Source organism: Vombatus ursinus, unplaced genomic scaffold (assembly GCF_900497805.2).
Source record: "Vombatus ursinus unplaced genomic scaffold, bare-nosed wombat genome assembly UNPS02014791.1, whole genome shotgun sequence".
Lineage (NCBI taxonomy): Eukaryota > Metazoa > Chordata > Mammalia > Diprotodontia > Vombatidae > Vombatus > Vombatus ursinus.
In genome coordinates, this window is record NW_020954569.1 from 49621347 (window position 1) to 49641061 (window position 19715).

At 40.3% G+C, this 19715-nt stretch overlaps 1 protein-coding gene across 4 annotated transcripts in view; it reads left to right on the plus strand.

Moving 5' to 3' along the window:
* ELP2 (elongator acetyltransferase complex subunit 2) overlaps positions 1-19715 on the plus strand; it is a 50407-nt gene that overhangs the window by 27357 nt on the left and 3335 nt on the right. Inside the window, exons 13-19 of one of the 4 annotated variants that reach the window (XM_027869030.1) lie at positions 890-1078; positions 3401-3470; positions 6612-6707; positions 6826-6883; positions 15477-15549; positions 16712-16904; positions 18847-18968. In XM_027869030.1, coding sequence (XP_027724831.1) covers positions 890-1078; positions 3401-3470; positions 6612-6707; positions 6826-6883; positions 15477-15549; positions 16712-16904; positions 18847-18968 — 801 coding nt within the window. The remainder of the gene's footprint in view (positions 1-889; positions 1079-3400; positions 3471-6611; positions 6708-6825; positions 6884-15476; positions 15550-16711; positions 16905-18846; positions 18969-19715) is intronic. The other 3 variants (XM_027869031.1, XM_027869032.1, XM_027869033.1) reach the window with 3 other exon arrangements.

Consider the following 19715-nt stretch of genomic DNA (forward strand, 5'->3'; position numbering starts at 1 on the left):
GAGAAATAATTCTTGAGGATTTAATAAGTGGAATTGTGAGGCATCTTCAATAAATGTTCACTAGTTACCACTATGCACGTCCTATTTATCCACCTGCTTTGTTAGTCAAGAGGGAGGGGAATGAGATCAATAATATTAGAATGTTTCCCCAAACTCCCAAATACTTGCAAATAAATAAGTCAAATACTTGCAAATAAATAAGTTGTTTTAAAAACAACTTTAAAGGTAGAGAGGGTATTTCATTGAAATAAGAGAGTTAGTTTTATTCTTAGACATAACATATCTTCCTATGGAATTAAATGTTCTTTTTCTCGGAATCTAAATAATGAACTTTATGTCAGTCTCTTGTAGATCAGGAAGTTGGTAAGTCAAGTCAAGAAGCATTTATTAAGTATCTACTCCTTCAGGCATTGTGCTAAGTGCTGTAGATGCAGAGGAAGGTAAAGAACAGTACCCATCATCAAGGAGCTCACAGGCTATTGGGGGGGACGAGGTGGAAACAAACATGTACAAACGAGATATACACAGGAATTACTGGAGATAACCACAGAGTTCTGGCACTCACATTAAGAGGGACCAGGAAAGGCTTCTTGCAGAAGGTGGGAAACATTTCCTGTGGGGGAGAGTGGCACCTGCTAATAATGTGAATGTTTAGCACTGTCATCTCAAAAGTTTTCTCTCCATTTTTTTTTTTACCTGACTCAGGTTTTCTCCTAGTACTTCAGTTTTATAGTAATGCTTTTCCTCAGCCTTTTTTGGGCAGAATCCAAGAATGTAAATAAAAGATGGAATGATTTGCTCCCATTGAGTCTAAAACACTTTATTTGTTCAAAATGTACAATTTACTAGATTAAAGTAGTGTTGGGTTGTTTTTCTATCTTGTAACTAGATAACTTGGCATGAAATTGCAAGGCCTCAGATACATGGGTTTGACATGAAGTGTCTAGCAATGATTGGTAGGTTTCAGTTTGTATCTGGAGCAGATGAAAAAGTGCTTCGAGTCTTCTCAGCTCCAAGAAACTTTGTGGAGAACTTCTGTAACATCACTGGGCACACAGTGAAGAAACTACTTTCTAGTGTAAGTATAAATCATTTTTAATTGAATGAAGTATCTTAGTTTTAAACTTGATCATTCCGGCCTAAAGAAATGCTGTATCCCATTTCCTTATCTTCCAAGCTATACATACTATGTATAAATTGTAAGAAAAATAAAATCAACTTCTGTACTACTGACTTGCCATAAATGATTGTGGACCTGCTGGCTTACAGATATATGTGTTTTAAGAATAAGAATGTTTGTGTCTGCAAAGAGGGTAGAAGGATTCTAAAGCAGCATTCAAATTTCAGATTAATACACAACAGAGTTAACTTTCACCTCATTATTGCATTGTTCAAAGTACAATATTTTATGAATGAATGTTTATCAAGGATTATTTTGAGCTTGGCATTGTGCGACATGCACAAGAAGTAAAAGATATGGACCCTTCTCTCCAGAATATTATAGCCTTGCTGGAGAGACTGTAGTGGGTAGTATGAAATAATTACAGGATAGTTAAGTGTTAAACTGTATGGAACTGATTATGGGTGCAAAAAGGACTCAGAGAAGGGAAAAAAGAATGTAGGCTGAAATAAGTTGGGGGAAGACTCCATGGAAGAGGGGGCAACTGGGTGGTTCAGTGAACAGAGCACCGGCCCTGACGTCAGGAGGACCTGAGTTCAAATCCGGCCTCGGACCAAACACTTGACACTTACTAGCTGTGTGACCCTGGGCAAGTCACTTAACCCCAATTGCCTTAAAAAAAAAAAAAGACTCCATGGAAGAGAAGGAAGATAAATTAGACCTTGAAGGAAGCAATGATTTATGGAAGTAGAAGGGAGGGAAGCAGGACCTTCTAGCCAGAGGGAATTGCAGAGAGAGAGGTAAGAACTATTGCATTTGAGGGACAGTGGATGGAACTGGCTGACTAAAATAGTGAGTATAAAGTGGGATGGATAAGAGGAGGCCAAATTATGTAAGATCTTAAAAGCCAGAGGGAGGAATTTGCATTTGGTATGGTGACACTAGGGAGCCACTGTAGGTTCTTGAACAGAGGAAGCACCTGATAAAACAAGTGTTTTAGGAAAGTAAGGTTAGAAACAGCATGTAAAGAAATTTGAACAAAAAGAGACTAAGGGTCAGGGAGGCCTGCTAGAAAGGTGTCCTGGGTGAGTGGGTTTATGTGTGTGTGTGTTAATGGAGAGGAAGAGGCAACCCCAGGAGATATTTAAAAGGAAATGTCTATTAAAAACCATGTTGCTGCCTTAATTCCCTGGCCTTTAACATATACTTTGAGCAGTGAAAGGGTGAAGGAGAGGAGAATGAGATTCTGGGATACTCTGGGGAAGATTTAGGAAGAGAGATCATTCTCCTGTGTTGAGCTTATTCTCATCATTTTGACTGTAGGAAAAACAGTTGAGGAGGGAAAATACAGGCTGGGCAAGGGTCTGGATTGTATATTAACTTTTAATAGACACCATGGGTGAGGAAAACCTCTGGAGAGTAGAGAGGGGGCCAAAGACTGGTATGAGGATTCTGGATCATTGGATCGTAGATTTACAGCTCTAGGTGCTTAGTGGTTATTGCATCAGACCACCTCATTTTACGGGTTAGGAGACTGAGGCGCATAGAGGTGTTAATATGTGGTTTTAACATATTAAAAATATATTTAATGCATAATAGTTGCATAAGTTAAATGGTTTGCCCAGGATCAGACAGCTACTAAGTGGCTAAGGTGGAATCTGAGCCTAAATGTTCTTAATTCCAAAACCTGAATGCCTTATTCAGAACACCAGGCTAGGTGTTTGGGATAAAAAGATAAAAACAATACCTACCTCTCTAAGACCTTATAATATAATGTTAGAAATTACAGCATAATCCCTTTAATCATAGCCTATAAAACATTCTTCTCCCAACCAACGTTCTTTCCCCTTCTGTGCGGACTGCAGCCACAAACCACTGCAATTTAATGTCACCCCTTTCTCACACCCATGACCACATATTGTGCACCATTACAGTTCAATCACCTTGCCCAAATCAAAAAACTTAAGATATGTGAATTTTCTTGCTGACACTTACTCCTGCATTATCCTCTTGAACCTCTCTTCTACATCCCTTTCCTTCATGACAATCACGTGATTGTGGGAGGTGGGGAGCTGGATGGAGGAGGAGGTATACAGCTTATTGGAGGAGAGAGTAGGGGGTTGGTGACTCCACAGGACCTGTGCTGAATGGTCAACAAAGTGACTTCAGGCTACTCATGATTTCCTATTACTTCTCACCCTTTTTTAATGCTAGTGTAGTGTCTTCACCTCTTAGTAATTTATGTTTCTTAAAATCTGGATATCTCACTTTTTTTTTTAGCAGGACAGTGACCTTCCAGAAGGTGCTACAGTGCCTTCTTTGGGACTCTCCAACAAAGCTGTTTTTCAGGGTAAGTCTCTAGCACCTTTAATCACTGAAGCTGCAATTACTAACTCACACTACTCTCTGTAACTGTGCTTATAAACCTCTCTGTTTAATGTCTGGTGAGTTTCCTGACTACTGAGGTTATAGATTCATTCTCACAAATCAAGTATGCCATTTTTGAAGTGCCCACCCATATATCCCTCTGAGGGAGATAACAATGAATAAGGTAAATTTAAAAATCTTAGCTAAGGACCAGCTATATTCTGAATAAATCAGCTCAGTTAAAAATATTTGTTATGTGCATACTATATACAAGGCATTATATTAGGCTCTGGGAAATAACTTATTTAGTAGCAAGGTGTAAATAAACATACAACTTCAATTTGATACCTGGTTTAGTCAGTAGAAAGGCTGGATGGTCTAGTGGGAAGAGTCCTAGGCTTGAAGTTAGATGGTCTATGTTTGAATCACAGCTTTGATGCTGTGTGACTATGGGCAGGTCAGTTAACTTATACAAACCTGAGGTCCTCATCTGTGGAGTTGGGATAGTGATGCTTCTACTCCCTCTCTTACAGGCTTGTTATGAGGAAAGTGCTTTATAAATCAAAAATGCTATAGAACAGGAAGAACATGAGCTATTTTTTTTAAAAATAAATTTTTATTGATAGCTTTTGTTTTTATATCACCTGTATCCCTCCCATATAACAATGGGAGCTGTCCCATATAGCAAAGACTTTTTTAAAAAATTAAAAAGAAGTGAAAAAAAATCAGCAAATCAAAACATTGAAAAAATCTGACAGTATATGCAGTGTTCTACACCTGTGGAGCCTCTGCCTCTGCAAAGGCGGTCCATAGCTCTTCTCAATATCTCTTCTTTGGGTCCAAGCTTGTCCTCCATAATTTTATAGCATTCATTTTCTATTGTTTTGTGATGGTTATTTTTCTGCATTTACATTGTTGTGGTCACTGTGTATATGTATTGTTTTCTTGGCTTTGCTTACTTCAGTCTTCATCAGTTCATGGAGGTCATTCCATGCACCTCTGTAGTCATATTCATTGTTTCTTACAGCATAGTAATGTTCCATTTGGTGATTCCAGAAAAAAGTATTTTGGTGTATATGGGGGACATTCTTTTTATCAATGACCTCCTTTATATGCCTTCCAGTGGAATCTCTGGGTCAAAGAATATGGACATTTTATCAATTTTATTTGGATAATTTCAAATTTAAGCTATATACTTTTACTATTTATTTAGGATTTATACACTTCTAAAAAGAACTTCAGGCAACTTAAAATTTTGAAATGCATAAAAACAGGATAAATTTTAAAATTCATTATTAAGGGCATTGATAACATGTAAGTTATCAGATATCATTTCCTATGTGAATATGTGAGGGGCCCCATATCCTTTCTTGGATAGAGGGCTTGCCATTCACTAGCTTTATGACCATGAGTTAGTCCCTTAATCTTACTGAACCATAAGTAGTTAGTTTCCTAAGACTTAACTGAGAGATAGATAGGTTAAAGTCTGTTTTGGTACAAGTTTCCATATTGACAGAATCATTTCTGTGATAACAGAAATTCCTGTTTGAACTAATTGATTTAGTTTTCTTAAAAGAGTTAATCATCTGAAGGCAATTTTGGAGCAGGAAAATTCAATTTCATCACAGATGGAGTATGTTGTATATTAGGGTTGTGTTTTTTTTTCTTAGTTGAGAAAACTCCATCTGTAAAAACATAGTGGAATCTGTTACCGTAATTTGATATTACTGGCAATGTAAAAGTGGAGTTGAAAATTCTCCCAAAAGTTAGGAGATAGAATTATTTTTTTGTGCTGTTAGCCTTTGTGGCAAACAAAGGTAATGATTAGTAATAAAACAAAGGTAATAAATAGTCTTATGCCCGCAACTTTATCTTCCACAGAACAGGTCATCGGTTCAATAATAGCTCCTGCTGACATGGGTCACTTTAAGGGTTATAGAGCTCTGGTACATGGCTCCGTGTTTGACCTGAGAGCTCTTTGAACAAAAACTTTCTTGCTCATTTATAATCTTATACACTGCAACTTGTTTTCATGATGCATTCCTTCACAATTTTACAATATTACCTCTTAATAGCAGTTGTTCAAAATTTGTCTCTATTCCTCCTGTATTTAATTTTGCATCTCTGATCGTATCTTTTTCTCACTTAGTTCTCCAATTTCCCAGCTTTATTCTGAGTGGCACACCAAGATCCCCTCCTATTTCTTACCCTTCCCCCCAGTACTGCAATACTCTAGTACTTAACACAGTGCCTTGGGCATAGTAGATGCTTAATAAATGTTTATTGATTGATTCATTGATTCAAGATAAGCAGCTACAAACTACCATGACTCTTCCTTTCTTCCTCATAGGCTACTAAGACATGGATTACTTAGTCATTAGATAAAATATGACTGATTGGCTATGTCTTGGTGACCTTTGAGCCTCAGTATCACCCTGCTTGGCATGAATGAGGAGGCCTGATATCCAAAAAAGTATAGGCCTAATGCAGTTATTCTTTGCAACTTCTTTATGACTTTTGACTTTTATATGGAAAGAATTTTGATGAAGACTTGAAAAAAATGGTAATCATTTTTATTTTGATGTGGACTTTTGATTTCATGGGTGTAGGGATCTCCTGGTGAGAAAGTTCCCTCTTCCAATTTAGATGGCCAGTTCTGCAGTTTAGTTCTTTTTTTTTTTTTAATATATTTTTATTTGTTTTGTTAAGTATTTACCAGTTACATGTAAAACCATTTTTTAAAATTCTGAGTTCCAAATTTTCTCCCTCCCATGCCTTGAGAAGGCAATCAATTTGATATTATTGTTTATACATGTGAAGTTGTGCAGTTTAATTTTAAGAGTCACGCAGGGCACTGAAAGGTGAAGCAGAGTAAATTGTCTAGGATCAAAGAGACTGTGTGTGTCAGAGGCAGGACTGTAACCCTGACTCCAAGACCAGCTCTCTGTTCATTGTGCCACACTGCCTTTCAATAATAATAATGATAGCTACCATTCACGTGAGGTTTGCATGGAGCTTCACTACGTGCATTATCTCATTTGATTTTGAAAAATTTGAGGAGAGAAAATGAAGAGGTGATAGGTCAGTACCTTTGACTATCTTTGTATTTATTTCCTTAAAATAGGAGACATAACTTCGCAGTCAGCTGAAGAAGAAGACGGATTTGTTGGTGTTGGTCGTCAGTACCAGGACATTTGCTTTCAGTCCTTCAAACTTATTGGTAAGAAATGGAAAATATTCTTAATGCAGTAACTGTTGGTTGTAATAAAGAGCCAAACTGACTTTTTAAGAAAAAAGCAAAAAATACTTAATGCAAAGTGTCTTTTTGTTTTTTATAGAACCTCCTACCGAGGACCATCTTTTACAAAATACGCTGTGGCCTGAGGTTCAGAAACTGTAAGTTATACTAGTGTAGGTGCACATCAACTCTTTGATCTGGTGATATAATTTTAATCTTAATATTCAGATGCATACATTGTTATTAAGGACCTTTCGTGTTCTTTGTCCCATACACTCTGGAGCCCCTCTCTGCCTTGCTCATAGGATATATGAGAATAAAACACCTCAGACAATGCTGTTCACCATCTATGTGGTAGTGACACGCTGACACTTAAAAGTATATGATTTGCAAAATTCATATGGACTAGAAGATAATAATTCTTCTCCACAACATACTGAAGTTGTTATTAGAGGTAGGCAGTATTTGGTTTCAAGGCATACATTGTTTTCTTTTCTGCAAATATGTGTGTTTCATTACTGTGGGTACTACCTTTGCCCTCATGAATCATAACCACTCTCTTCCTAAGCTCATAGTTCTTCACTGAGGCCTGACGTGATGTTCACTTGGTGACCAGCCTTCTGGTGATTCATCTTTCTGATCCTAGTGTTGCCTTTATATAGCAGACACTGTATCCCCCGGCCTGCACACGAAGCCTTCTTAGCGATGGGGACTATGAGAGCTTGTGCTGGCTTTGCCTTTGAGAGGCCAAAGTTGCATCTACACTATGATGTGAAGTGCCTTAGGCTAATTTATATTTGTTGCTGTATCTCAGGGAAGGAGGTTGTCTGGAGGATGCAAAAATCCTTTCAGAGAGACTGTCTGGAGACTTTGAATCATTAGGTATCAATTACTCCTTCTTGGGAGTGAAGGTATCAAAGGGGCAGAAATGTAATTTAGCTATAGATCTGTTATTGGGTCTGGGCTGTTTTGTAGAATGTGTGAATTGATTGAAAACTTCATGTGCCTAGTTGCCTGAGGAATAAGAGCTCTCCAGATAGGCTGTTGATCCTGGAATTTGGAGTTGTGAAAAAAGGTAGGAGGTTATGGACAATTTGGGTTCAGAAAGAGCAGAAAATCCAGTATGAGGGGATCGAATGAGGAAATAGGCAGAGTCCAGGGGACTTTGGTCAGATGGCAGTTTTGACTTGAAACTGTGCTAGTGTACCTAGAGTACAGACTGGAAAGGATTGTATTTCTCCAGGGACTTAAGGACAGAGAGCACCACCCGAGACTGATGGTGAAGTGTTAAGAAAGGAGAATGATTCCAAGGATAGAGGCTGGAGGACCAAGCCAATGACCGAAGGGGGAGTGAAAAGACTGTTAGTGTTTTAAACTTTCATTAATCTAATTGAGTGAAATCATGTGCCTCTAACTCACCTAAGTTTTCTCTCTGTCTCTGTCTTTCTTTGTCTCACTTCGTCACTGACTCTATCTCTCTTTTGCTGTCTCTCACATATATTTTATTCATTTATATGTTCATTGATTTAGTTATTTATATCTTTATTTTTATGAGGTTCCTCCTACTTATCTTCTGAAATCTTTGATTTTATCTGTTTGCATGCTTCCTTCACCAATGAAGATCTCAAACCTTCATTGACTTAGTAGAGTTTTTGAGAATTGCTGTGACCAAAAATTTCATCATGCTGTGGCCAGTCTGGTGATGAGTCTCTGTGAACTTAGCTAGGCTAAAACTCAAATAAAAGGCAGATAGTCCATCACTGGGCCTATATTCAGTGTCATTCCACTGTGGCAGGCCCTCTCGCAGCTTGGACTTGACTGGCATTGCCTTGGAGAATGGAGCATCGCCTCCATTTCACAGAGACATTAGAGGGAGACTTCACTTCCGTGGCGCCTCCCTCTCACCTCATCATTGCAGCTGAAGTGCGTTTTTGCAGTAGACACAGTGGCTGGGGAATACCACTGGAGAGTGGAAAGATGGAAAAAGCTATGAGTCACAGGATCATAGATTGAGAACTAGAGGGGAACTTAGAGACTCGCGAGTCCAGCCTTCTCATTTTACAGGTGAAGAAGCTGAGACCGAAGAGGGCCATGCTCAGGCTTAGACAGTAAGTGCCTGACATGGGATTTGAACCCAGATCTTCTGAGTCTAAATCCATTGCCCTATTTATTACACCAGGCTGCCTGTCAGTGTCCAGAAGAAATCTTCCATCTCCTCCTTTAACAAGAGAAGGTTATTAAGCTGCCTTGTTGGTACCCTATTCACTTAAATTCAACTTTCATTAAGCACCTATTCTGTGCAAAATATTGTGCATGTTAAGCATGGGGAATATAAAGGCAAAAATGAAGAGCAATGCCTGTCCTTGAGAAACTTTCCTTCTCTTGGGAGGGAGAAACAAGAAGACAGACAAGTAAATGCAGGATAATTGGAGGAGGGAGAGTACACTAACCCTTAGGGTTTTTGGGAAAGGCTTCCTGAAAGAGAGGCTGAGGCTTGAAAGAAGCTGGGAATTCTGGGACCCAGGGGGGAGGAGGGAAAACATCCTAGGCTTGGGGTAGCTGTACAGAGGCACAGAGCCAGGAGAAAGAAGAATGAGCTCAGTGAACTATTAATACTAAGTTAGGCCATTTGGGCTTCAGTGTTGAGTAAATATGTAATGAGGTTGAAGAGGTAGGTCAGATCCACGTTGTGAAGGACTTGAAGTTCTAAGTTCAGGAGCTTGGGTTTTATCCTAAGGGTAATGGGGAGCCACTGAAGTTTCTTGAACAGGGGCATGCTGTGGTCAGACTTGTGCTGTTGGATCTTTATTTTGGCAGCCGTGTGGAAGCATGGATTGGAGACAGGAGAGACTAGAAGTAGGAAGAACAGTTAGTAAATTGTCGTAGTAGTCTAAGTAAGAGGCGATGAATCTGTGTGAGGCAGTCAACTGATTGGAGCGATGTCATGGAGACAGAACTGGTAGGACTTGGCAGCTGATTGGATGCAGGGAGAAGAGAGTTGAGGATGGGTCCAGGGTTGCAAAACTAGCACAATTGGAAGGGTGATGGTGCCTCTAGCAGAAAAAAAAAATGTGGGGAAGGTAGTCCCAAATTGTATCGATCAGCGCGTTTTTTTCTTTAGTACAAGTTATCTCATGTGCTGTAAGCTGTGAGTTCTGTTTGAAATCTCACATTTGTGAATTCTGTGATGGAAATCAAGGAATAAACTACCTTTGAAGGCCTTCCCACATTCATTACACTCAGAAGGAGTCTCTCCAATATTAATTGTAGGATGTTGAGTAAGAATTAAATTCTGGGGGAAGGCCTTCCCACATTCATCATGTCATTACACTAATTTATCACAGGGTATAATTCTTTGGTTAGAAAAAGATTTATCAAAGGAATCCTTTAATTAGCACCTCCCCAGGACATAAATTACAAAAAAGATCTATGTGCAGCTTCTCAGCAACACATCCCATCTTTTTTTTTTTAATGTGAAAACCTCAGCATTTATTCACTAGGAACCTGCATTTTAGTGATATAAAGCCCATACTTGTCATAGTACCTTTAATATCAGTACTTGTACAATATTCAGTAGCGCAGCAAGTTTCAGTACTTAAGTATTCAATAAATCAGCAAATGCAGACGTCTGCAGAAATCATTTGAAAAGGAACAGACTTATATGGGAAACACCAGAAAAAACAATGACTGTACAATTGTAGCCCCAAACAAAGAGAAAATACCCTGCTAGTTTTACCCTAGTGGATTCTAAGAACAAGGATAGCCACAAGTAACTAGGGTGTCTCCCTTGAGGGTTCCCCGAAATGCAGAGGTCCTGGTTTTATCCCATTTGAGCCCCTCTGTAGAGTATGACTCTAAACTCGTTCTTCTAGAGCAAGGCCAACTCCCCTTCAGGGATACAGGGACACTCCCAAGCAGTAGGGCTGTATTTCTGCACTACAGTTGGCTCCAGCCCTACACTAGCATATTCTTCTTTCCGCTTGTTAGTTGCCAGTGATTAGTGTTCCAGTTGCATTTAGCTTTTTATGGAAGTATTTACTGCAAGAAGAGAAATTGCAAACATTTTCCTCCACCACCCAAGGTCACACTTTCTCTTATACCCCCACTTTCGTCCATGGGGAGAGCGGGCTCATACGTAACATAATTTCTACAAGGCATAGCCAAAGATGGAGGAGTCAGAATCTCTTCTACTGCTGCACTGGGTCAGACAGGTGTCTCTGGCCTTCAATTCTCATTCTTCAATTCTCTCTTCCTGTATATGTTGGCATAGACTCCAGCACCCAGACTCCTGGTGACCTACTCTTTTGACCTTTCAAAGCTTACAAGGTCAAAGCTGTCTTCAGTCTCCTTTACCTAAAAGTAGGAGAGAGTGGACACAGTAGAGACAGAAACGATAGCAAGCCCACGTGCACCTAGCTTCGTGCTGGCTCTGGAAGTAAGAGGATCTGAGGCCCTTTCCCCACCTGTAGGCTCATAGCACTTGAAACGAACCCATCCAAGAAGGACCAAGACATACCATCTTTGGTGAGATTGATTTAGTGGCCCTCATATTGTCCAGTTAGACCAGATGGATAGACAGTGATGCCAATCGGCTCCACGTGGACTTCCCACCACCCATGACCACACGTTGTACCCATAACTCCTGCCTGCCTTTTATTAAATACGTGCTGTGACAAAGGCATCTGGGCAGGGTGGTATAGCATGATCAAGGCAGATCCATCATTATAAAGGAGATGTTCTGCTGGTGGTGAACTAGTAACAGCATCTTCATACGTGAAGGAAAGCATTATGATTGTAACACTCCTATTAACTCCTGCCATCTGGAAGATAACTCGTCCCTGTGAGTAAAAGAAAAACTTTGGTGTAAAATCCTCCGTCCTAACAGTAGAGCCCCCTTCACTAAGAACATCTTGTGAAAAATAACTCAGTAAATTAGAAGGAGGATAGGTTGACAACAGCAAGAAGTAATCAGGGGCAATCAGGAGAGGCACCGCCTATAGCAATCATAGCAGCTAGAAAAGCCCAGGCCTGTTTAATGTGGTTACAGCCAGTGTTACATGCTCCGTAGGCCCTTAGGACATCATTATGTTTCAGCATGTACGCTAATGGATGCTCATGACTGCTCTGAGTCATCTAGAAAAAGTTACATGTTCAGTGTACTGCTTAAGAAGGCATGGAGGTGTGTGGGAAGATAGGTGAGAAGACCAGAACCCAGAGACCACGCTTCTCAGCTCCCACAGCTGAAATCCTCAGTGAGACACCCAGTATCTCAGTGAAGCACACTTCTCCCAGTGACATGGGGGCACTGTTAATGTGGGTGCTGTCACTGCAGCGAGGATTATAGCTTTCTCATCCTGCCCATGTCCTTCTGTGAATCCTCTGGATCAGGAGTTCTTAACTTCCTTGTTGTCCCCTTTGGCAGGCCAGGGAAGCCTATGAACCTCTTTTCACAACAGTGTTTTGTTGCCTGCATTCATAATCGAAGGGAATGCTAAATTTCAGTTAGAGATTAGTCCAAATTAAAGTGCCCTTTTTTCCTATCCAGTTTCACAGACCCCAGGTCAAGAACCCCTACTTAAACTGAGGTCTACAGAGTATGCTGGGCAAAGTTCCTCCAGGTCTTCTGACATTGTGTCAGTAGAGTGCGTGCCTTTCTGGCCTGCATGACTGGCCAATGTCATCTTTCATACCACTTTTCCACGTGACTTTTTGTTGGTAGTTATGCTGCAGCCAATCCATGAGCCTCTTTCATTGCCCTTGGGCCACCTATGACTTGAGTTCTTTGGAGACTGTGGTATTCTACACTTCTCAACTGCATGGTGTTGTTGCAGTTTTCATGGTGTGTTGTGGTGGCCCTTTCTCGAAGAGTTCAGAATCAGACCATCTGTAATTGAAGGCTTTTATTGAAGATTGACGCCCCTCAGAAGTGAGCTAGGTTCAAAGAGGAATCAGCAACTTCAGTGAAAGAAAGACGGATTTTTATAGGGCAAAGATGCAATTACTTAACATAAATTATGAATATTAAAAAGTCAGGAGGGATTTGTTAAGGGATTAGGTAATGGAGAGGGGTTTGTTAAGGGATTAGGTAATGAGGAAGGGTCCCAGCCTCAGTGAAACTGTGCATGTGATTATCCACAGTGCCTACAGAAAAACCCATTTGGGGGTTATGTATGTATGATAACGATATTATAATAAGCCTTTCTACGTCACAAGATCACCTAAAGGACAGCTTTTGCTATTACTACGCAGGTGCCTACTTAGGGAACGTCCTTTCTATTGTTTTGGGGTTCACATCTTGCTCGGGCATCCTGGTGGTGCTGCTTTCTGATTGCCTGACTTTTGTGGTCCTATCTGAGATGAGATGGGTGTGGTTGTGGTTGAGTACATGGACACGCCCGCTGTTTCTGTGGGAAATATAAGGAAATGGTCTGGGGGCAGTGGCTAGCCAGAGGCAGTGGCTGGGATTCCATCACATGGACACGCCTGCTGTTTCTGTGGGAAACCCAGACACACCTGTTGTTCTAGTGAGCAGCGAGGCATATATGAGGAAGTTAGAATATTGAGGTGGGGGGACACAATGGCTAGGTAGGGGAAGTGGCTATAGTGAGTCTGGGGGCCTGTGGTGTGGTTAAAGCCAGATTGTGTGGTTAAATCAGGATGTGCCTGCTGTTCAGTGGGGCCCATAAGGAAGTTAGAATATTGGGGTGGGGGCAGCTTTATTAGGATTCCATCTGTGTCACAGAAAGAAGAGGCTTGGTTAGAAGGACTAGACTTGTGATTTCACTGGTATAGAGAAACTCCCCCACCAATGCTAGTCAGAACCAGCTCTGCAATTTCTAATCTTAGAGAGTTGCCTACATCATTGAGAAGTTAAGTGACTTGCCCAAAGACAGACAGCAAGCTTGAGTCAGAGGCAGGACTTGAACCCAGGTCATTCTGGCTTCAAAGTCAGCTCTCAGTCCACTATACCATATTGTCTCTATACTTAAAGAATATTGGAATTAAAAACATGCGTCTTTGTTTGAGGGAGGAGCTCAAAGTCATTAAAAGCATCACACAGATTCCCAAATGCAGCTTACTCTGCTTTTTCACTCTTCAATTCTGGGTTCATTTGATTGATTGATTATTACCCATTGTATCAGTCCAAAATACAGGAACTGATAGATGAGCCCTCTGGGCTGAGTGTTCAGTTGCACATACGTTGGACAACAGAAGTTCTCTATCCGCTTGATCCCAGTTTCTTTAGTATCTATAGCCTTTTCTCCATTCACCTGACCACTGCCTTGGGTCAAGCAAGTCCTCGGCATCTTTTGCCTGGACTATTGCAGTAGCCTCTATTTGTCTCCTTGCTTCCAGGCTATTCCCACCCCAGTCCATCCTCCACAAAGCTGCCAAATTGTTTTTCCTTTTTTAAAAAAATAAATTTTTTATTCTAGACTTGAGCATCAAATAAAATAAGCATTGCACCACACAGTGAAACTGCTAGTCTCTATTACGTATAGCTTTTCCTTTTAAGTATATAATAAATTTAACATAACTTTCAAAGCTGTCATGCTTGTCCATGTTTCCTTCTGGTCTTCCCTCTGTTTTCTTCTGGACATTTTTAATAGTTCAGTCTTTTCTTTCTTTTCTCTTTTTATTTCCAAACTGATATTCCTAAAGCATAGATTTGACCACATCACCCCCTTACTCAAGAAGCGTCAGGAGATCCTTATTACTAATAGGATAAAACTCTGACTGGCGTTCAAAGCCCTTTACAATTTGGCTCTAACCTAATTTTCCATTCCATCCTTTCTCTCCTTTCCGTTCCTTCTTACCCACCCTGTATTTCAGACAGTCTGGCTTACTTGCGTTGCTGTATAAATGACATTCCATTGTTTGGCCCTACTTTGCACAGGCTGTCTGTCCCCTGTGTATGAAATGCGCTGCCTTCTCCCTTTACTACTTGGGAGCCCCAACGCCTTTCATAGTACAGCTCAGGTGCTGCCACCTAGAGGTGACCTTTCCACTCAGAAAATACTCAGTTCAAATCAGTGCAATTGGACTCAACAATCCTTTACTGAGTGCTTAACAGACATTCAGTCTACTGAGTAGACATTCAGTAGAGGACTGTTGAATCGAATTGCATTGAATCAAACTGAATTCTTTCTGAGTATATAGATATGCACCAAACCCACTAGTGAGGAATAAAAATACAGGGTTGACTATACATGTTAATTTCTTTTGGGTTTTTTTTGGTCTTGAAAATACCTTTTTTGCCTTTAAATACCTTTTTTTTCTAATAATCTTTTTTTTTCTGATTGCTTGGAAAAACAATTTTTAACATTTTTTTTTGAAATTTTGAGTTCTAAATTCTCTACCTCCCTTTCTCCTCTTACCCTCCCTGAGACAGTACGTAATTTGATATAGGTTATGCATATGCAAGCATGTAAAACATATTTCCATATTAATCATTACATGTGTTAATTTGGGAAAGCATGTACTTGACTTTAATGGAATGTCAGTGAAAAGATGTTCTGTGCTTGTTTACTACAAGGGAATTTCCCTGGACATCTCTTTTTTGGTATGGGAGCTAAACATCCTTCTCTGAAAACTTTTGTAAACTCTGATTAGACATGCAGAATTATTCCTGTCTCCTCTGCTCATATCTAAAATACTCTTTAAGAGCTGTATACCTGAGAGAGGCTTCTTGTCCTTTTTTCCTTTAAGTGAAGCATGTGATTTGCTTACTTTTTTTTTTTTTTTTTTTAGATATGGACATGGTTATGAAATTTTTTGTGTTGCCTGTAACAATTCAAACACTGTGATTGCCTCAGCATGTAAGGTATGAGATTTTTCTTCTTATTATTTAGTACACTATTTGAGATCACATTTGTTTTTGGATGTCGTTGGTCCTGGGCAGAACTTATGGGAGCTACTTAAACACTCAGCTTATGAATCAGCAGTTCATGGGATTGATCCTGTTGCTGCTGATCTCTCTTGCTCATCCTCCCTTTGCGCTCCCTCCTCCCACGTGCCTTGCTCTGCTGGTGCTGCCATAGGAGAAAGAAGTGCTCCTGCTGGGCCCCCCTTATACCTCACCGCACCCTGGGACTCCTCCCCTTTCTGAACCTCTCTCACCCCACCCCAGCATCAGCTGCCCATGTTCTTTCTTGTCCCAGTTTCCTTCCACTCACTCCCGCCCTGTCCTCGAGCCCTTTTAGGAGCTGGCTAGTGAGAAAGGGGATCAAGTGGGAATTCCCACCACAGGGGTTGGGATTTGTAGCTGGGACTGTTTGGCTTCCCAAGTTAGAACTTGGAGCTTAGTTTCCTTTAGAGATCTTGTTATACATGACTATTACAGGTATATTTTTGCATGACTAAACATGTGTAACTCATATCAAACTGCTTGCTTTCTAAATGGGGGGTGGTGAGGAGGGAATTTGTAACTCAAATGAATGTTAAAAATTGTTTTTACATGTAACTGGGGGAAAACTTAAAAAAATAAATATTAAAAAAAAGAAACACATACACAAATTTGTTACAAGTGGTGATTAGTTCATTTGTACCTTTAAGCTGTATTATATGTTTTTTTTTGGTTTTGTTTTGTTGTTTTGTTTTTTTTTTTGGTATATTATATGTTAAATAGGCCTTTGTGGACTAGTGTGAAAACTCCCTACTCCCCCATACTCCCCAGAGGGAAGTGTGTTTTCAGTTCCCAGTGATTGACTTCAAATGCATTTCTAGGATGCTTCCCATTTATAACTTATTGACTGGTTGAATATCTTTCAGGGATTGATGGTGGGGGTGTGTATGATCTGAAGTGCATCTAATAGTGTGGTTATGCCTCTGAATGAATGAAACAGGGACTGTGCTGTGTTGGACTTCTGAACCAGTTGCAGCCCTCTGTCCAGATGTGTACATTTGCCATTTTGCCTTCAGTTGCTTTCTAGCTATGATAGTTTTTCCTGTTTTTTGTTATTGTTTTTTTCACTGCTGTCCTATAGGCAACCAAGAAGGAGCATGCCGCTATCATTCTCTGGAGTACTTCCTCCTGGAAGCAGCTGCAGAGCTTACTTTTCCACAACCTGACTGTGACCCAGATGGCCTTCTCTCCAGATGATAAATTCCTGCTTGCTGTTTCTAGAGATAGAAACTGGTCACTGTGGAAAAGACAGGAAGAAAACTCACAACAACCAGGTAAAAGATGGTGAAAAACCATTGGTGTGACTGTGGGTTTCATCTGCTTCCAGCATTGGTTGGAAAAGGGGAAGTTTAGAAAATCTTGAAGTGGCTGAATTCAGAGCACCACAATTCCATGATGATGGGTTCATCCCCAGCCTTGCAGCTGAAGGAAGGGAGTGAGACTGATAACGGTGACAGGTAGCTCTAGGCAGGGTGTGTTAAGACGGTGAGTTATGGCTTTTATGGTTGGGACATTTCATAGACACTAAAGACATTTTAAGACATCGGTTTTGCCACAAAACTTGATAAATGATATACATTCTGATCTATAAATCTTATATGGTATAAATATTGAGCCAGAAATACAACTCAGAATATTTAAAATTTTTTAAAAAGCGTAGTAGTACTTTCAATGATTTGAAAAGCTTATTTTCCAAATGTTTGATGGCTGCATCTACACATCAAGAGGAAATAAGGGACTAGAAATTATGTTGCTTTTCATCATTCTAGATATCTAATCTATAAGCCCTGGGATTTCTTCTTAGCCATAGAGAGGCATAGAGGAAGCTGCTGGCTCTATGTGTAGTGTGCTGCACCTGGATTGAGAAAGACTGAGTTCATATTGACCTCAAATACTTACTAGCTACTTACTAGATACTTACTCAGATACTAACTGTATAGTGGCACCTACCTTGAAAGGTTGTTGTGAGGATCAAATGAGATATTTGTTAAGAGCACTTAACACGGTGGTTGGAATATGATAGGTGTTCTATAAATGCTTACTCCTTCCTTCCCTTTCCCATACCAGGAATGTGCCCTAAGACCAGGTGAGTCCCATAACTTTTTTCATCCTAGTTACACAGTTAGTCAAATCACAGAGTCAAGTGAGGTGCCAGAGCACACTTGTCCAAGTACCTACAGGCCTAAAGGACTCATACATATGTTTTCTTTTGTATTTACAAGTGAGCTTAAGATGGGACTTTGATAGGGGACGGGGACCTTGTTAGGTTCCAGTGTATGCAGGTACCATAACTTGGTGCTCAGGATGTTTCGTGGCTTCAGTCTGCATCATAACAGTTCCATGATGATGGATTCATTCACCAGGTACATTCAGCTTAGAGGACCCTTGGCCCTTCCCCATCCTCTCTGGTCTTTTGGCTGTCTTCTGCCTGCAGCCTCAGCTGGGCCTGGGGATGTATTTTTTAAATTCCAAGTGGTTGTTTTCTTTTGAATGCCTCTTAACCGTGGGCTGAAACCAAGAAAATAAGTTTCTTGGTACCTGGACTTTCAGTTTTACTTCTTGAGAATGAGCCGGTGTATTTATTTACCAGTAATTCTGGAGTATTTTTGTCTGGCTCAGTCCTGTTATGTGCAGTTTTCCCTGAATCTGCTAGAGATGAGTGGGTGTACACATTTTAATCCATTTGGTCTCTGGTTCTTAAGGACTTGGTTTCTCAGGAGACTATTTCACTTCCATCTTTCAAAACTCTCCTTGTAAAATGTATGCAGCAGGCATAAATAGATTAAGTTTGATATTTGGACTAAATAGTTCTTGTCTGAAGAACAAGAATTATTTCCACTGGAAAGGAAAAGAAAATGATCTTGTGATAGTGTGCTTTTAATCATACTGTCCATGGCATCTCTGCCCGCAAATTGAACCCCTAACTAGCCGTGTCAGATGTTCCCCACTGACCACAAAAGTACTTGTTTAGCACAAATCCATCCCCACTATTAGAAAAACGACAAGTAGTATGTATCCTGCTAATTGCAGGTCAGTAGTTCTATTTACATAATACAAAAAATTTTAACAATGTAGTTTCACATAAACATGTACTATACAGAAATGAGTTGCTAAGCATCATTGTCTTTAAAACATGGCTTTATAAAGGGTAAAAAAGCAAATAGCTGTCTCATTCAGTAGATGATTTTTCAACTGTGGATATGTATTTTTTTCCAGAACCAGCTTTTAGTCTCTGTGCATTCACAGACAAAAACACAGCTGTGCATACTAGAATCATTTGGTCTTGCGACTGGAGCCCTGATAGCAGATATTTCTTCACAGGGAGTCGTGACAAAAAGGTGATTTAAAAAAAAAATTGTCAAATCTTATATGACTTTCTCTAAAGAGCTTGAGGTACTATCATGAAAACTTTTTAACAAAGAGTGCTCAGACTAAGTGATAAATTAAGGGATAGAAAGTACTAGAAGAGGGGGCTGAGGAGAATAAAAGGGAGGCGGGAAGAGGGAGGGAGAGAGAGACATTATTTCTAGTTGAAAATGATGACAGTCATAGAATTTTGAAGATAGACGAGATGTGGCAGACATATAGTACACAGTAGACACTTAGCTGCTAGTTGACTGCCCGACCAGCAGAATCCCCATTGTAACGTCCCTGACCAGTGGATATCTAGCCTCTACCCCAGAGATTTCCAGGGAGGAGAAAACTCCTCACCTCTGTTGTCAGCCCGTTCAGCTTTTGGACAGTTCTGATTGTTGGGAAGGTTTTCACAACAAGCCAACTTTGGCTTCTTTTTAACTTCCACTAAATGCTGTTGTTCTTGCCCTTTGGGACCAGACAGAACTTCGAGTCCCTCTTGTCACAACAGCCCTTATCATCGGCCCTCCTGAGTCTTCTCTTGTGTAGGGTAAACACGCCCAGCCCCTCTTACCAATCCTTCTCTGACGTGCACTCAGGCCCTTCACCATCCTGGTTCCCCTGCAGCTCACCATTGTCTTTGTTAAACTGCGATGCCCCAAGCAGAACCAGGCTCCAGGTATGATCTGACTGTGGCAGAATGCAGAGGGACTTTGAGGAGATGATGAGAG